Source organism: Triticum aestivum, chromosome 6D (genome assembly GCF_018294505.1).
Source record: "Triticum aestivum cultivar Chinese Spring chromosome 6D, IWGSC CS RefSeq v2.1, whole genome shotgun sequence".
Classification (NCBI taxonomy): Eukaryota; Viridiplantae; Streptophyta; class Magnoliopsida; order Poales; family Poaceae; genus Triticum; species Triticum aestivum.
This window is the reverse complement of record NC_057811.1, coordinates 22415213-22434713: the sequence shown is the minus strand read 5'-3', so window position 1 is coordinate 22434713 and position 19501 is coordinate 22415213. Positions and strand designations below refer to the sequence as shown.

The following is a 19501-nucleotide window of genomic DNA, read 5'->3' as shown; positions in this document are numbered from 1 at the left end:
CAACAGAGTGCAATCCTGAAGTAGTCGTAGCAGCAGCGCTGTCCCTCAGCAACGCCACCAAAAGGCGACAGCAAAGCCACCATAGGCTTTAAAATGCTGCAATGGAGGCATGTCGAGAGAGACAGGATGAAAACACCATTGAAAGAGCAGAATCACCACTGCCCTCGCTGATCAGTCGAAGTAGACAGCCAAGCACAAAGCACGGCATCGACACTCTGAGCCGTATCCAAGATCCAGTTTAACATACTGATCCTTTTGCTTACCTTTTTTTTTGCGGGTGATCCTTTTGCTTACCTTATTTGGCAAATGGACCGATCATTGCCAAAGATCAAAGGCACACAAGATAAATCCCAACTACACATAAGGAGAGAAATATGAAATGAAGAAAGTCTCATTTGTAATTTGCAATGCCGATTGATAAAAAGCCAGATAAAAATGATTGCAAACAAGAATACATGAATCCTAAGAAAACATAATCGTACTTTCACTTCTTACAGGGCCTTAGTTAATCTAATGACCCAGAGAAACTGAACTTTCGTTACTGCTCTCGCTACCTTATCCGACAAACAAACACATCAATCACTGCCAGGCCAACGAGCGCAAGATAAAATACTCCAGGTTCTATTTTATCCTTCCGGATGTCCATATTACAGACCAAAGGGCAAAAGCAGACCAAACTTAGTGGTCAATTATCAAGTTGCATAACAACCTCGCCACCATGTTATCATCAACAAATCAGCCTGACCTCTTGCATTCATCTCAGCGTATTCTAACCCTGGAGACTATGCGCTTGAGCTTGCAGTGCAACCTTGTTCCAGCGTCTCCTCGGCCTCATTCTCAACACCTGCCAAGTATCTCAAAATAAGGAGTATTCGAGTTGCAGACAATCAAAAGCTTGTGAGCAAAGAGGAACAAAACGACAGGCAACACTCGGTAAATTGCTTGCAAAAAAAAAAAAAACATGGCAAGAAGCACAGCACATAGGAAAACAACCTTTGGAACCCTTGTTACTCCTGTTCAAATTGGTTTATTGACCAGTCTCAAACACTGTCTTCTATGCGTTCACCAGTGTAATTAGCAGTCCAGGTTGAAATGCATAGCAGGAAAAAGGAATGTAGAAGTGAATCCTAAAATAACTTAATAATAGTTGTAGAGAAACGGTGGCTTCCTGTTGCGGGACTTCACAAGTTAGTAGTTACCAAATTTCTCACTCAAGAAAAAAAAATTCTCAGGGGCCTCACAAAGAGACTCAACAAACTGTGTGATCTGTCATCCTAGAAAAACTGATTGCCTGCATTTGGCATGTGCCTGAGACAGAGGAACATAATGTAAAAACAAACATAGGCGTCCAACTGATTTTGAATCAAACTGTTACTGAGCACAAGCTGACAAACTGTTCTTGCTATTTAAATGGCAAGTCCATGGAACAAAATAATATTCAAGCTCGCTGCCTCAAATTTTGCTCACAACATAGTGCAAAACACGTCTTATATTAAGTTACATAGGGATTACCATATTATTTATGCAGATCTATGTCAAACCAACATCATGAGATAAATTTATAGGTGTAAAAATGACCAGAAAAAGGACCTCTTTGCCTCCTTATATCCATGAAATGAGAAAAGAAGATAATGCATATTTGACTTGAACAATCCAACGTTAAACTTGATTTAAACTTGTATTCGTCATCTATTAGTTTGACCACAAAAACATTTCTCCAAATAAATTGTTGATATCTAGTGCTTTTTACAAGCCCATAAGGCCTCCAGCCTACTTAGTATGCATGATATTTTTTATACTTATCCTTAAATGGCAATTAGAACAGGAAAACAAATATATCACAGTTATGCTCCTAAGCTTGATTAGCATTGCCACAGGCACAAAAAAGTTAACAACTACCAAATAGTGTAAACAAGAATAACCAATCACATTAATGAACTACGAGGCACCCGAAAAGCTGTGTGATACCTATGAAGGCAAGGACATAACTTGGACACAACAGAAAGCTTACCACATGATATTGTCGGTGACGACAACAATGACGGTGGGAAGTTTCTATATACATACTGCGAACCGAAACCAGTGAACACCTTCTCAAGTTGGAATGTTTTGATATCCAACGTGAAAGTGTCCCTGTCTTCTCTTCCCCAATGTAATAGAACCAAGTACCTCCCTGTTGAACTCGTGAAAATGTAGCTAGAAGAATCCAGTGGGATTGTCTTCTTCAACTGCCACTGGTTGGAACTCCCACCATTGTTTCGCCTAATTAGATAACTGATGTTAGATGTGCCATTTAGAAGCACAAACATCCCAGTGATGCCTTCCCCTGCCTCCACAATGGCTATATTCATGTATTGTCTGCAAGGACATATGGGTTGTTGCAAAAAATCTCCGGCTTCGGGTGGGAGGTCAGAAAGTGAGAACTCCATCCTCTGGGTGTCAAGTGCTAGCAACTTTTTCATGCATTTTGTCACCCCATAGAAGCAGCCATTGGTGTGCCAAAGCCTGAAGAAGAAACCAAACTCTGCAGTCCATATACTAGCTCGCCATTGTCCGGTGGCGGAAGAGAAGACAAAAGCCCCCTGCTTATTTCCGCGCCTTACAATCGAGATCACTATGAAGGATGTCTCTTCTGTGGCCCCCTGGTCGTCACCAAGGAAGGCTTGCCGTCCTCTGCAGCGTGGATATTCCATCAAGATTCAGTAGAGATCGTTTGAATTGGAGAGACGCTAGCTAACTTTTGCAAGGGCAGGGCAACAAGCAACAGGTCCGGAAATATCTGAAAAAGTAATTCTTTTTGACAAAAAATAACTACTGGAAATAGTTTAACTGTTCATTTGATCGCTCAAAACAACAATCCAGTAGGCCCCAAGAAAAAACCCAAACTAATAATCATATATACTTGTAGTCTAAGGTCACAAAATTATAGTAATATCCTCCCTGGTTATTTCTTTCTGAGTTACAGTCTTTACAGAAGAACAGTTGAACTGACAAAAACTGTGAACATGAAGAGCTGAAAATGAAGTCCTGTCAGAAGATGATTAAGAGCGCTTTCCAAAAATGATTGTTGGCTCTCTGCTCCCGTGCGACTCTGTGGACAACTGCGGCGCCCTTCCTCCTTGCCGGCAAGGCGGCTCCGGCTCATATCCCCGTCGCTGTGGGCGGCGGAGGCGGGCTGGTGAAAGTTTTAACTGTCTAAAAAATGTGGGTGGACTGCCTCCAATTTATGTAGACAACAAGCTGGTTCACTTTCTAAGCACAAGATGGCAAGCTCTTCTTGATATATGAATGACATGTGTATTGAGCAAACAAATTTGGAATGGTTCCTTAAGAAACTAATCAGCATCATTCCAGTTTTCCTCGCATCATTATTATATACAAGAGATCAAACAGTGTGGCTCAGCACCTAAGCTGCAAAAATATTAGTTATGCAGATTTATGCCAAACCAACACATGATACTCCCTCCGTTCCTAAATGTAAGTCTTTTAGAGATTCCACTACAAACTACAGACGGATGTATATAGACATATTTTAGAGTGTAGATTCACTCATTTTGCTCCGTATGTAGTCCATAGTGGAATCTCTAAAAAGACTTATATTTAGGAACGGAGGGAGTATAAATTTGTAGCTGCAAGTCCCGCTGACCAGAATGACTATCTCCAAGGTGAAACAATCCAAAGGTGAAAATTCACCATAAAAACCATTTCTCAAAAATATTGCTACAATCCAGTTTTCTTTATGATTTCACGACCCCTCAGGAATGCTTATCGTAGTGTGTAAGATCCTTCCTTTCTTTTACTTGTTTGATTGAAAAGCTTAAAATGGCAATTAGAATGGACAAACAAACAAATCACAATTATGCTCCTGAGCTAACCTTGCCAAAAGAACAGAAAAATTAAGTACCAAGTCATTTAAAGAAGAGTCGTCAATCCCAATAATGAACTGTCAGGAATCAAACAAGTGTGCCATAAAAATGATATAACCTGGATATGATAGGAAGTTTACCGTTTCATACTGTCGGTGACAACAACAACGATGGTGGGAAGTTACTATATGCGTGGCCCAAGTGTTGACCACACACTCTCTCGAGCTGGAATGTTTGGACATCCAGCGTGAAAACGCCTGGATTAGGCAATGGGCTCTGCAGCTGATACAAGAACAAGTACCTCTCCGTTGAACCCATGATGTAGTATCCATAACCCAATGATACTGTTTTCTTCTCCTGCCACTGGCTCAAACTCCCACCATCATTTTGCCTAATGCTATAACTGAACTTGGATCCCACATGAGCATGCACGAACACCCCAGCCCTGCCTTCCCCGGCCTCCACCATGGCCATAGCGAAACCATCAGGTGGGGATTCAGCAACGGAGAACTCCATCCTCCAGGTGTCGAGCACCAGCATTTTAGCTTCTGCCATGTAACCCGCCATCCAGTAAAAGCAGCCATACGCATATTGGCGTGTGTTGAGAGGTGTAGCCATCTCCAAACTTGGCAAGCCAGCAAATAAATCACTCCAACTCGGGGATGGAACAGCTCCCCATTGTCCAGTGCGAGAGGAGAAGACAAAGGTGAACAGTCTGAATTTGCACTGCGCCATCCAGATAACTCTGAATGACGTCTCTTCCGCAGTTGCTGCCTCCTCGTCGCCGGCTGGGACGAGGAAGGATTCACGCCATTTTATCGCGGATGGGCCCTCCAATGAAGCGGCTAGGTCGTCGGGGAACAGGGGAAGCAGGAGGTACCGCCGGTACAAGGGGTCACACACCACCATTTCGGGGTGCTGCCGGCCGGGCCTCTTAAGGAGGACGCGGCCGTCGCGGACGTCCAGGACCTCCCAGTCACGGGCGGGGCCGGGTAGGAAGGAAAAGGAGAAGTCGGCGGCGAGGGCGACGGCGTTGGCTGCGGACGCGGATGGATAAGGCGGGGTTACGGGGTGGAAGACTCGGTCATCGAGGAAGCCGAGGAGGGGCGGGGGGTGGAGCTTGCGGAAGCGCCGGAGGAAGGAGCGGCTGGCGACGAGACGGTAGAACGAGGCGCAGGCGGCGGAGGCGCGGACCAGATCTGTTGGGGGCAGCAGGAGGAAGATCTCCGCCACGAGCTCGTCGGGGATCGGCAGCGTTGCCGTCTCCTGCAGGCCGCGTCGCGGCGGAAGCACACGAGCACGGGGCTCGCGCCGGTGCTCAAGGACGGCCGGATCCATGGGAGGGGCAGCGCTGGCCTGGCCGTGGCCCGCCGCGCCGCCGCCCATCCTGCCGCCGGGGGACGAGGAGAACCCTAGCTTACCACGGGAGTGAAGAGTGGGGTGTGGGGATTTGGGGAAACAGAACGAGCGAGGTGTCTGATCTGAAGAATTGGTTTCAGAGTATATGCATTTTACTGTGGTTCGGCTATTTTTTTAACAGTTCGGGATCAGAGAATACGTGTACAAATATGAATATCTCAGCTAAAAAAGATGAATACTACTATAAAAAAAAGCTAGTAAAAATTATGAATCGTCTATCTTTTTACGGCAAAAATAACCCGTCTAGCTAAGCTCAAGAAAAAAATTGTTCACACTAAGCTCAAGAAAAACTCATGGACAGCGGGACAAGACCGGACAGGGTTTTGGGGCAGGCTTTGCAATGCCCGACCTCGGAAATGCCCAGCCTGATCCCAACCCAATCGAGCAATATGAAGAGTGACTATTTCCGTATTTAAAAAGAATAAGTAAATCATTTTCCGAATAATATGACAAATTGTACTTGGGTTTAAAATCAAAAAAGAATTTGAGAAGCGCACCTACTGCTCAAATTTGAGTAGCCAAAACCCAATCTCAGTAAAAGATTTTCTCGAGCGACTCTTCCTTCTCACCCATGCCCACGCGAACCGTGTCGTCGTCCTTCTCTTTGGTGGCACCCAAAGCTCCCCGCTGTGAGGAATGGAGGCCCATGTCCCTCCCCCACCTCTCCACCAACCTGTTACACGTGTCCCCATACCACAGTCCCATCTCCACATGTCTTGCTAACACATGCCCTCGCACCCCGCTTTGATGAGGCACGCCACCCCCACTCACAGCTCCACCACGCCACGGCAACAGCTGCTCACTCGCCTCGTCGGCATTGTATGCATGCGCCCTACCTCGGCGATACGCCCCCCACCCCCCGTGTCCCATGTGATCGCGCGCCCACCCTCCTCCATGTCACCAGCATCTTCCCGCTCGTTGTGCCACTGCTCACCAACATCTCCCCACACCCGCCTCTCGGCGTCTACCTCAAGACCGTGCGTGTGTGGGCATGTGTGTGGTGATCATGAGTTTGGTGCGCGTATGATGTTGGCACCGCAATATGTTGTAACTTGCTACCACTCTTCGCCGTGAAATGCTACTGTGTATTGCATTGCGAGTGTTTGACGAAATGCCTAAACCAAATGTAGGCTATACGCTTTAGAGAGTTAAGTTAGAGCATTTCTAGCCGAACCCCTAAAATTTTGCCCCTCAAACGCTCCTTCAAGACTTAACTTCTCAATTTTAAGAAGAAAAAAGCGGTTCCTAGCGAAACTCCTAAAACTTAGCTCTACAATTTTTAACACAAATTCATTTATTTAGGCCATCGAGTTAAAGCTTCACTACTTAAACTACTTCATAAAATGGTATTTTGAGCACATATTTACCAGTTCATCACCAGGAGAACTGATCAAAACAAAATGACAAGAACAATTACACACTTCAACAGAAACACACCTTTCTTGACTGCTACAACAAGTGCAATCAACACTTTCTCCATCTCCCTATGTTCATTCCTAACACCTTTTTCGTTCTATGTTGACTTATCTAGCCTGTCCGCTTGTTTTTTCTCTGCCTCCTCAAGAAGAAACTTGCACATTGCATCCTCTGTAATATCATCTCTGGAGCTAGTGCATCAATATTCAATAGACCTCTCTGAACTAATAGATCATTGTATTCTTCTTCTCAATACCAAAATATTGTAACCTTTCCGCATAATATTAAGCCAATATTCCGCTCTAATGAGTGGATTTTTGCATCACTTTCTAGATTCTATTCTAGAACGGAAATCCCTCATATAATATCCATTTAGAAATTTTTTATTTCCACAATGCATAGTTTTCTATTTTTACCCGTTTTACCAAGTTCATTGCACAACTTTTAGTTTCTACTAGTTTCCCTTTGTTTTGTTGCCTTTGTACATGTCTTGGTATTTCCATGTACATGGCACATAGAAAAGGAACAAGTGGAGCCAAATCAAAGGAGTTTGAGTCGTCAGATTAATGCCCTTTGGAGAGTTAGAGATTTTGACATTTTCCGAAGTGTCTGATGTGAACATCTAGTGCCATGGGTGTATTGGGCCTCCCAACATGAATCCAACAAGCCCAAGAATGCTCAAATCAGATACCTATGAAGAAATGGCGACCAAAATATGAAATTGCACACACGAACTTCAAAAGGAAAGACAACACCTGGTACGACTATTATAGGTCATAATAGTGCTCATACCAGCCTCATGGTTGTGAAATCAGCCATAACTTACATGATTCTTCACCAATCTCGTCTTGTCTTGTTCCTATGTGATCCTTGGCGACCAAGGGAGGTATTGGGAGAGGATTTGGCTCTCCTAGAGCCCTTGGATGAAGGGTTAGGTGGAGGATCAAGACTCGTGGAGTCCACCTATATATTCACCTGCAACCCTGGCCGCCGACATTCATCATCAACAAGTCCTATATGCCCTGCCACGTGTCGTCACACCTCCACTGCAGCAGCAAGACCATCTCCACTATAAAGGAAGGGCCAAGAAATGGAAGAAGGAAGAGGGAGACTCCACAAACGCGCGGAGCCGACGACAATGTTCTCCTCCTTCCCCAACTTCATGTTGACTTGTAACTTGTCTCTCCCATCTATATTCTCCATATACATGTTTGAGTAATTGCACTATTTCTCGGGGATTATGGATGAACTCTAGTACTCCCTCCGGTCCTTTTTAGTTCGTATATAGGATTTGTCTGAAGTCAAACCTCGTAAACTTTGACCAAGTTTAAAGATAAAAATACCAACATTCAGAATGTGAAATCAACAACATTAGATGTGTCGTGACTTTAGTTTTCATATTGTATAAATTTAGAATTGTAGATGTTAATATTTTTTCATATAAATATGGTCAAACTTTACGAAGTTTGACTTCAGACAATTCTTATATGCAGAGTAAAAAGGACCAGAGAGAGTATGAATTAGAATTGAATGCCGCTACAATACAAAGTTCTCTTGTTGCATGTTTATGTTAATATTCTTTGTGATTTTGGATGAAGTGCACCATTCAACATTTGCGTATTTGGATATGAAGGATATTACTATTGTTGCAATGGTAGGATGCGGAGGTAAAGAGGTCACAGTAATATCCTCCCCTTACTTCCCGGAGCAATTGATAGGGGAATAATGGAGAACCGACCATTGGCTGCGTCCACGGGGTGACCCTTAATCATCATTGCCATAAACTACTGTGGCAGGAATGATTGTGGAGCATGTGATACGTAGCTACTCATGTAGCACGTATATTGTACCAGGCTCCGCCCACTAGTGCGCGTCGGTGCTAAACAAACGGTTTTTAACCCCTTTCCACAACGACATTTGGAACCGTCGCCAAGTGAGTGTGGACGATAGGGGGTCCTTCCGACACGTCTCAGAAATAGTCGGGGATAGGGCCCCTACAGTACTCCTACTCGTTTCTACTCGCATTGCCATCGCAGTCGGTATTCTGTGGTGCTACGTTTACGATGCGCGGACCATCACAAACAGTTCACTATTATAGAACATGTATGATGCGCGGCCCATCACAAACGGTTCACTGTTAAGAAGATTAGCTAATCGTCGTACGAGTGTCGGACAGGATTACGAAACGTCGGACCGTCGTAACATCGTCGTACACGACAACTATCGCACACGCTATTCTGTGGTGCAACGTTTACGATGCATACTTTATCAGAAACAGTTCATAGTTGTGAATCGTGTACGATAAGGCAACTAACACAAACGTTTAGTTTGCCCGCACCGTTTGTGATATTGTCTGACATCGCACACACTTTGCAAACGGCAACTGTGTGCATGCTTGCACACGTTTCCTCTCTGTGAACCATCTCGGATTATGGTGCATATCGCAAACATTTGTGTTTTACCAACCGTGTGTGTCGTAACAACCTGGAGAGCGTAATTTCATCGTAATTTAATTGCTGCTTTTTCAAACTGTACCGGATTTGGATTTGAATTTGAATTTGAATGTATGCTACAGCTTTATTCATATCCATCAGGTTCAAATAATCAATGCATTATTCGATTCATAGGTACATATGTTCAAGAATTACACAAGAACCAAATAAAGAATGATGAACCACAGTTGTATACTTGTAATATTAAAGACGGTAAAGAAAGAGGCGAAATATATTCTGGTTCTTTGTTCTTAGAGCAAGGGTGCTGAAGGAAATGAGGTTTGCCCTACATTTATTTCGCAAAAATGAATGGTTTGTTGATTAGCGCCGGCGCCTGCGGCAGAATGGAGTAGGCTCCAAAAGTGCTGAATTTCATTTTGGAACTTCAGATGACAGAGTAATCGGAAGTCATCGTGTCAACCCCATACATGACTTCTCAGTGGCTGACCCCTTTGCAAAAATTGTGAGGTTTTGAAACCAGACTTGGAAGCGGTGATATTAGTTTGAACCTCTCTGATATCCATATTCAGCGGATCAGCGCGAGCGTTTGCAGCTGATGAGCTGAATTTCATTTCTAATATCAGTTTGAACCTTGTAATCTTCGAATTTGAGCCATATAACTCTGGAATTTCAACCTTGTAACATTTCGAGCTTTTGTGGTACAATCGTTGAAATGGCATCGTACGGGACTTGTATATTGCTAGGACTATTTTGACCTTAATATGAAATGGTCTTAGATTTTATTAACCATTCTCGAATCTGTTTACCTTGTCGATCTCACAACACACGATATGTATAGCTAACTCGATTGCGATCTTCGACATTATTGCACACAGTTAGTTTTCTTCCACCGTGTGTACTGTAGAGCGCAGAATTAATTATCGCACTCGAGTGTCCATCATCACCCTTCTGTGTAACTTTGACCTCATCACCCACGGGTAAACTTATGACCGAAGTCATTCCACACACTTCGTTTTTACAAAGCTTTTTGCCAATAAACGTCCATGATTTGTCCCTCTTCTAGCCGACGCGTGGCCAAACTAGCCGGGCGGGAAGCTTGCGCGGTAGCGCGGGAACAGGCTCACCGACGATACATTTGGCGCCTCTTCGAGCCCACGCGTGCGGTGTGGTGTTGTCAAGCATGCACTGGAATCCTCCGCTATGAACGCCGTGATAAGACGTGACGATTATAGGCCGGTCGGCCCCCATTTATTACAGCGGCCATTTAACCCTTGTGTCTCTTCAACCTTTTGATCGCGCCCCACCATTGCAAGAAGCACACCCACCACGAGAAATTCTCAGAGGGTATCCTGTGCAGCTCCAATGGCACTGCGAGCGGCTGCCGACGACGAGCAACAGTTCACCATGCGTGCCGTGGTGGACACCCATAGAAGGTTCTTGGACCTCCAGGTGGTGTACACCAACGACCCGGTCTGGGTGGAGCACTCCATCCACATCATGGAGCTATTGCTTGCCAAGGAGAAGTACAAGGTGGTCGGGTTCGACCTCAAGTACACCCGCGCTCGTGCCGGGTCTCGTCCCAAGGTCGCTGTCGCCCAGATGTGCGTGCGCCACCACGTCCTCGTCTACCACTACTACCTGGCCACAAGGCCTTGCGAGCGTTTCGCCAGGTTTGTCAATAGCCCCCACTACATGTTCACTACGGTGGACATCACCAACGATGTAAAGGCACTCGAGAATTCGGGCATCGCCTGCCAGAATCATCGACATCCAGGGCCAATACAAGATCTGGGGCAACAAGGAGCATGAGAAGGACTCACTGGTTCACCTCACCGAGGCCATCATCGACCCTTACTACAGAGACATGAAGGATTCGTGTAACAAGGACAAGCGTGCCTGGCACTCGGCCTGGATGGAGAAACTCAACAAAGCTCACGTCGTGTACGCGGCCAAGGAGGCGTACACGAGCTACGACATGTACAGGCGGATCGTTGACATGAGGAAGTGCCTCCTTCCCCAAAACGGCCAGGGATCCAGCCGGAAGTAGAGCAATGGCAAGCGTCGTCGCAACAATAAATGGATGATTAGATCCTCGTTTCTCCTACTTTAGGATGCATGTAATTGCTTACTTTGGTGTGTGGAAATGTTATGTGTGTAGTCACTTGTGTAATTGTATGCTTAATTTGGTTATGCAATGTTGTCTTTTTAATTATATATGTTGATGCTCTGTAAACAGAGCGTAGATGTTGTGCGGACAAAGAAAATCTCATCGCACACGGACTAAACAATGGAACCCGTCGGTGATGTTTTCATCAATCACTCACAATTGTATACCAGCAATTGTTTGCTCACAACACACACGGCTTGTTAGCAGTAATCGTCTGTGTTGTTATCGGTCTTCGCACACGTTTCCGACTACAAACCTGTTTGCCTCGTATCACACACATCTTGTTCATTTGAACCGTTTCTGTTCTCATGTCTCAACGCAAACAGTTCATCCGAGTGAACTGCATGACGTATATTGCACACACCTTTGATCTGGCTGACAGTTTTTTTTGTGTTGGCTAATCATAAACAGTTCATCCGAGTGAACCGTATGCTGTACATCGCACACACCTTCATCTGGCTGCCCGTTTCTTTTGTTCTTCCTCATCGCAAACAGTTAATTGAGCTGAACCATATGCCCTGCATCGCACACGCAACTAAAATCTGAACCGTGTTTGATGCATCCTCCATCGCAAACGTTTTGCACATTTTTGATGGTTTTTTTACACCACCGTTTGCGATTATGGCATCGCACATAGTTTCATCGAAGGATCTCTGATCGTAATATCGCATTAGTAGCATCCTGCAGTAGTGGCCAACTGATGAAATTAATGCGAAATGAATTAGTTATCAGAACCTAGAACCATGCTTTTGCATATGTTACATAGACATAGTAATAGCGATGATTCCGAACCACTCAAGAACAAACATATTATTCAATCACCGCCCATTTATTTTAGTCACTTTTTTTAAAGTATTTTTACATTTTTGTTCATAGTTTATATAAACGGGCCTTATTATGGCTCCGTAGCAACCGATAGAATATATTATTTCCTCTGGGTACGAGTGTAGCTATGTTCCGCTCCCGGTGTGAATCAACACCCTATTGGGATAATTTATCAAAAGTGCTACGACTAGCTGCTGCAGGACATCAAGTTTACATTGCTTGAAAATGAAGAACACCCGCACAGTATTGCACATACTTTGTCCTTTTCACACTTGTAGGAGACCCATTCTGGATGTTTCTCCGTCGTGGGGACCCGTCGCAACACCAATATCGACAGTCGTCACATTTTATGAGCGATAGAGGCGAGCCGACGAGTTGTAGTGCGAAGGCTGAGCCCAGCCGAGTGGTTGATGAGGATTTGCATATACTTGGTTAAGGAAGGTAGTGCAGCACATCTGCAGATCTATACCTAATAATAAATGACGGATACTTTCATAGTTCTTCATAAGTCATTTATCCATATCCGTTGATTTTGTATTAATCATAAAGATTGACGATTGAGATTTAAAATTATATCTAGACCACGTTAAAAAAACATCATGTACAGAACGTGTTCCTGTGTGCGCGTGCATTAGAATTAGAAAAACAGTGGAAAAAAGGGCGATGATCACTCTAGGATTCGAACCGTGGTTTGCTGTGATGATGCAAACGCAACAGACCAATCAAGCTACGTTCATGACTAAGCTAAACTGGGTGTCAAGCTCTTTAAGAATAGAAGACCAGACGTACTCGGGCCGAGGCAGCGGACACGGTCGTGCTGGGCCAGGACGGCGGCTGCGGCCCACGGGACGCACAAGGAGAGCAAGCTGGAAGCCGTTTTTCATATTTGTTTACTTATTAAATAGACCCACCTTGCTATTTTACATTATTTTTTACCAGTTAATATACGCTCTTAGATTGTCAGGCGTCAAGGAGCTGCTTCGGAAATTAAGCAAAGAATAAGGCCTGAATAAGATTTGTCCTCCACGGAAAATAAAGAAGGAGAAAGGAAGAAAGTACACTGAAATTATGTGGGCACCCAGTAATTAACAGGCCAGACGTGCTGCCATCATAGATGTGGCCGGTAAAAAAGGAAATAGACATTCTTTGCATGAGAAATGAAGAAGGAAGGAGAAAGGAAAGAGAGAGGAAGAAAATAGACGGTGATTATGTGGGCGCCCAGTAATTAACAGTCCGGCAAATGGGGATTCGTCACATGCATGATATAAGAAAAGAAAGAACAAGAAAGAGGAAGGAAATAAATGGTAATTACAGATTTGTCCACCACAGGAGGTGTGGGAATCAATTGGCAGACGTACTGCCCTCATATCTTATGAATACAAATGATGTGCCCTTTTTTAATACTCGGTAAATTCATGTCATTTTTTAATTGCATGACATGTTTTTCTTGCACTTATAATCCTTACTAAATTTCCCCCAATTTTATAACACATTGAATGAATCCTCACTAAATTTATGTCAATTGTTTCTACTGTTGTAACCCACGGGCAAATATACTATTTTTTATATAAATGGAGGTACAATATTATTGGTCCTCCCATTTCTTATGTCCATGGCGTTTCTTCATATTGAGCTAGGCTATTCTACCGATCGTCTGTCTTGAGCCACTTGGCCTCTGCCCCGTTCATCCGCATGACATTCCATCAATAAAAAAAGTGCGCTCCCAACCTGTCCGTGTGTCCCGGCCCAACAAATCAAATCCACCATCCCGTTTAGGAGATGAGGCAAAAATAGTGGACCGTGTCGGGAATCAAACTCACAACCTCCACTTTTTTGGTGTTGATCGTGCTACCCCGCAAAAAAAGTGTTCATTGTTTTAAACTAAAGTTGAATTTGGTGCTTGTTTGTGTACTTCACCGACTGGTACTAAACTGTACTAAACTAATACGATATAAAATCTAGATAACACGGACACAAGGCGCAATCATTAGATTGTGCAGATGTGGCCGAGATCTCAAACGCGACCGTTCGCTGGTTTGTCCATGCAGGCGATGCAATTCTTTATTGGTTCCAAGCTTACGTGAAAACGTTTGCCCTATAGTGGACATCGTGACCGACAATGATGACAAGAAAAGTGGTGGTAACAGGGATGGGGGTGCTAGGGGTGATAATTTGTTTCTCCTGTTGCAACACACGGGCACTTTTGCTAGTACTGTAAAATGGATAAGAGTGTCGGCTTCAACAACCACTTGGGAAGATTATCAGGTGCTCAAGACGCGTCAATCGTCATCTAGATGCACCAGCTTAGGGACCAGCTGGTTCTATAGGGGAGGGTGTTGGGCGTCACCTGACCAAGAAGGCGTAATCGGATGACCAACAAGGCAGCAAGTTTGAATCCTATTTGGCGCTTAAGGCGCTGAACTTTATTATTAGTACGTGGCGCCTAGGTGCACGTTACAATGGGCTCGCCCATTTAAGCATACTCGAGCCTGACGTGTGTCCCGGTTTAGAAAGCTTCCATCACAGGTTTTGAGAATCTTCCAGCCCTGTTTATTCAGCTAGTTCTTCTTTATATTCTTCCCCTTTTTCTTGGACCAATGTATGTTTGCTTTTTTCCGTTTTTTTATCTTTTCGTTTTTTCCAATCTCTTTCCTACTTTATTTATATTTATTTTTCCTTTTCCATTTTTCCAAATTAATGAACTGTTTTTTTCAAATCTGTGATTTTTTTTTCATTTTTCTGTGATTTGTTTTGCTATTTATGAACTTTTTCAAATTTGATGAACCTTTTTTAAAGTTTGAGAACATTTTTTCATTTTGTGAACCTTTTCAAATTTAGAACTTTTCAAGTCTTGACCATTTTCAAATTCATGATTTTTTTTCAAATTTTATGTACTTTTTCCAATTTTGACAATGGTTTTTTTAAACTCATGATTTTGGCCCCAAATTTCATGACTTTTTCTCCCCCAAATCCACGAACATTTTTTGAAGTTGTGCACTTTTTTCAAACTCAAAAACATTTTTTCAATTTTCAATTTTTTTTTGAACTTTTTCAAAGAGTCAACTTGTCAATAGTCAACCAGACTATCGGTCAAGAGCTGGGGTAGTTGGCCTAGTTCATAGTTTGTGCATGTGAGCATCAGTTGGGGTTGTTGGCGCCACAAGCGCCGTATGGACTGAGCTTTAGTGACTTAACTGCGCCTGCCTTTAGGTGCATGACATGTGGGCCAGACACCTGTTGGGCCCACCTGTCATAAACTCAAAGGCAGGTGTAGTAAGTCACTATAGCTGCGTCCGTGCCGTATAGGAGGTCTTGGCGGCAAGTGGCGCGTAATTCAAATAGAGGCGCTGGGCTGAATGGCGTTGCGTGATGGCCATTTGGGCCACATGTGGTGTAAGTGGACCTTGCGGATATATAAGCAGCAGTCAAGTGCTGTAAGTGGGTATACTCCCCCTAAAAAAATGTAAGTGGATATATCCATGAAAATGAAACTAGTCTGAACCTCCCATTCTCTTTTATCCTCTCTGTCTCCATCTTCTAGCCAGATAATTGCCGGAGTTGAGATCCCCAGCTCGCCGACCAACCTTACCACGGCGAGGACGTGACATAATCCACCTCAACCTGCATTGTCCTGTACAACCTGTGGACAACTAATGTAAAGCACTTGTACCAGGACATGAAGCTGGCAATATATCCTGCAGTTTTTACCAGGGCAAGTCAATTGTATTACTGCTTGCACGTATTGTGCATACCAAAATTCTTTTTATGTGTATAAGCTCCTGAAGCTCTCTTTCGCCATGAAATAAATTTGCTAGTTTGCTAGTAGGCCCATGATCTTCGTTAACATACTGATCCTTTACTTACCTCATTTGGCAAATGCACCGACCATTGTCAGATGAAAGGCACAAAGATAAACTCCGTCTATATATACCAAAAAAACTGAAATGAAGAAGTAATATTTGTAATTTGCAAAGAGGATTGAAATATATAGCCAGACAAAGGTTCTAAACATGAAGACGTCAGTCCTAAGAAAAATTAAGTCATGGTAGACTTTTATCGTCTCATCTGTAGGCTGACTTTTTTTCCCTCTCTTCAGTGACATAAAAAAATCTGGAATGTCGGTAAACCATAGAGTAGATCAGTGTTGCAAGTCGGAGTTTAATAGATCCCGGCTTGTTCTCCATTCCGAATACCTGACAAGCTTCATTCCACAAAGCTGAATTGTAGACTTCTTACAGGGTCCTAGTTAACCTAATAACTCGAAGATATTATACACCGTTAATGCTCTCTAACTTATCTGACAAACAAACGCAACAATCATTGCTGGGTTAAGGAACACAAGATAGAACACACTCCAGGTTTCCCCCTTCAGGATGACCATACTACAGAGACCAAAACAGAGACAACTTAGTGGTAAACCGTTGATTTGCTTGGCAACCTCAGCAACGTCTGTAACCCTCATCAACACATCAGCCAGGCCTCCAGCATTTGCATGATTGCATCAACACTATTCTGACCAAGCCGAATATGCGCTTCAGCATGCAGCGCAGCCTTTGCTTGTTCCAGCATCTACTCATCCTCGTTCTCAACACCTGCCCAATATTTCAAAATCAGGAGTATTCGACATTTGAAAGCTTGTGAGCAAAGAGGAACAAGACGACAGGTAACACTCAGGTAAATTGCTTGCAGAAAAAACATGGGAAGAAGCAGAACACAGAGGAAATCAACCTTCGGAACTCTTCTTACCCATGGTTCAATTGTTTTATCGATGTTGAAGTCTCAAACACTTGCTTTTATGTGCCAACCAGTGTAGTTAGCTGTCAAACTTAAAATACATGGCAGGAAAAAGGAATGTCGAAGTGAATCCTAAAAGAAGAAACGGTGAATCCTGTTGCAAGACTCAACAAACTATGTGTGTCCTCTGTTATCCTACGAAAATTGATTGCTTGCATTTGGCATGTGCCTTGATTCAAGGGCTGAGATTGAGGCACGTGCTTTCTAAACAATCATTGGTGCCCAATTGATTTAAGAATTAAGATCAAACCTGTATCTGAGCACAAGCTGACATGCCATCATTGCTACTTTGAATGGCAAGTCCACAGAGGAAAAACCTATTCAAACACCTCAGTTTTGGTCATGTCATATAGTACATGAGATGCAGTAGCAGCGACTGAGGCTCTTATTTGCAACCATACTACTCCTTCTGTTTCGAAATAAGGGTAACTAAAACCACTACCCTTATTTTCGAACGGAGGGAGTAGTTATACAGATTTATGTCAAAACATCATGAGAAAACTTTATACGTGTAAAGGCTTAAAAAAAGTGCCTCTCTGCATCCTTATATCTATCCATATAAAAGCAGACAAGATAAGGCATACTTGACTGGAATAAATCTTTCCTAGGTGAAACAATCCAAAGGTGAACTGGAACGTAGGCTTGTATTAGTTCTCCATTATCTCGAATTCTTGATCGTACAAACCATTTGTCCAAGATAACTGCCACCATTTAGTGTGTTTTACAATTCCATGAGGCCACCAGAATGCTACTTACAGTGTGAGGTCTTTTCATTTAATTATCTAGTAACATTAAAATGGCAAATAGATTAAACAAACAGATCGCAGATATGCTCCTGAGTTTGATTAGCGTACCCACAAGCACAGAATAAGTAACACACTTAAATCGTGTAACAAAGAATTGACGATCACAATAATAAACTATCAAGCATCAGACAAGCTGTGTGATTAAAAAGAGATAACAAGGATGTGGCAGAAAGTTTACCACTTGATATTGTTGGTAATGAAAACAATGATGGTGGGAAGTTGATATATGCATACAACTTAAGGAAATCACACTGATATGTAACATGGCACACCTTCTCAAGTTGGAATGTTTGGATATCCAGCGTGTAACAACCTGGTCCAGACGATGACCTTTCGTTCAGATACAGGAGCAAGTACCTCTTCATTGAACCTATCAACAAGCACCAAGAACCTAGTGAAATTGTCTTCTCGCACTGCCACTGGCTGAAACTCCCACCATTGTTTCGCCTACTGCTATAATAACTGAGGTCATAATCATATCTACGACCCCGTGCAAGCACAATCATCCCAGACCTGCCTTCCCCTGCCTCCACCATGGTTATATCTTGAGCACATCTTGCTTCTGGTGGGGGTTTAACAATGCAGAACTCCATCCTTCGGGTGTCAAGCACCAACATTTTTATTTCTTCATTCAGTCTTTTCATCCAGTAAATGCATCCATACGCATAATGGCGCGAGTCCAAAACTTGCTCCGGCGTTAACAAGTCAGGAAATAAATCACTCAAACTCTGTGGTGGAACAGCCCGCCATTGCCCGGTGCTGGAAGAGAAGACAAAGGTGAATAACTTAGACTTGCACTGCGCCATGAAGATCACTCTGAATGACATCCCTTTTGTAGCTGCTGTCTCCTCGTCCTGGTCACTGGGAGGGACAAGGAAGTTATCGCACCATCGCCCCATTGCTAATGGGCGCGGATCCTCCACTGAAGCTCTTAGCTTGTCCGGAATTGTGGGGAGCAGGAGGTATCGCCGGTGCAAGGGGTCGCAGACCACCATGTCCTTGAAGACGGTGTGTTCTCGGAGGAGGTTACTGTCGAGAAGGATGCGGCCGTCGCGGACGTCCCGGACCATCCAGCAGCTAGCGGGGACGGGAAGGAAGGAGAAGTCGAAGGCGCTGGCGTCTAGCGCTGAGCGGTGCGGCGCTACAACGGGACGGAAGACCATGCATCTGTCGAGGAAGCCGAGGAGAGGCGGGTCGTGGAGCTTGCGGAAGCGCCGGCCGAAAGAGCGGTTGGCAATGACGCGTCGGAAGGAGACGCAGGTGGCGGAGGCACGGACGAGATCGGCTGGGGTAGGCAGCCGGATGAAAATATCCTCCAGGAGTTCGTCCGGGATCGGCAGCGAGGGCGAGGCCACCTCCTGACTATGACGGGACTCAAGGATTGGCTGATCAGGGCGAGGACCCGTGCTTAAATCTGGACGTCGAACTCGAGCTTTCAGGCTCGGCCCGGGGTCGCCCAGGCTCGGCCCGAGTTTGATTCGGCCCGAGAAACAAAAAGGCCAAGCCGAGCTGCGTTATTGGGCTTGTTTCGGCCTCGGGCCGAGCCCAGCTCGGCTCGAGCCAGCCCGTGAGCTCGTCCAACTCTACAGCCCAAAGTGGCCCAGTCACTTGACCTAGCGCTCTACCTCACCCCGAGCAGCACTCATCCTCTTTCCCCCCAGCGCTAGGTTAGCCAGCCTCCGCCGGCCGCCGCCATCGCAGTTCCTTCTGTCGCCGATGACACACACGCCGCTTGTCCAGATCGCCCAAGGAGCC

The 19501-nt window shown here is 44.4% G+C and overlaps 1 protein-coding gene across 2 annotated transcripts; it reads right to left on the bottom strand.

Annotated features, from left to right (window-relative positions):
* Window positions 1–414: 414 nt before the first annotated feature.
* LOC123143173 (uncharacterized) lies at window positions 415–5349 on the bottom strand. 2 transcript variants are annotated; one of them, XR_006470699.1, is made up of 3 exons: window positions 4007–5349; window positions 2012–2673; window positions 415–844 (listed from the first exon to the last, which is right to left on the bottom strand). XR_006470699.1 is itself a non-coding variant. In XM_044562019.1 (2 exons), the coding sequence occupies exon 1, from the start codon at window positions 5250–5252 to the stop codon at window positions 4011–4013; it is 1242 nt and encodes a 413-aa protein (XP_044417954.1). In that variant the 5' UTR covers window positions 5253–5349; the 3' UTR covers window positions 415–844; window positions 4007–4010. The 2 variants fall into 2 exon arrangements, 1 of the variants encoding a protein (XP_044417954.1); XM_044562019.1 differs by lacking the exon at window positions 2012–2673.
* Window positions 5350–19501: the final 14152 nt, after the last annotated feature.

What these genes read in the sequence shown, in the direction of transcription:
- LOC123143173 (XM_044562019.1), bottom strand. Translation starts at nt 5,252, where the DNA reads ATGGGCGGCGGCGCGGCGGGCCACGGCCAGGCCAGCGCTGCCCCTCCC.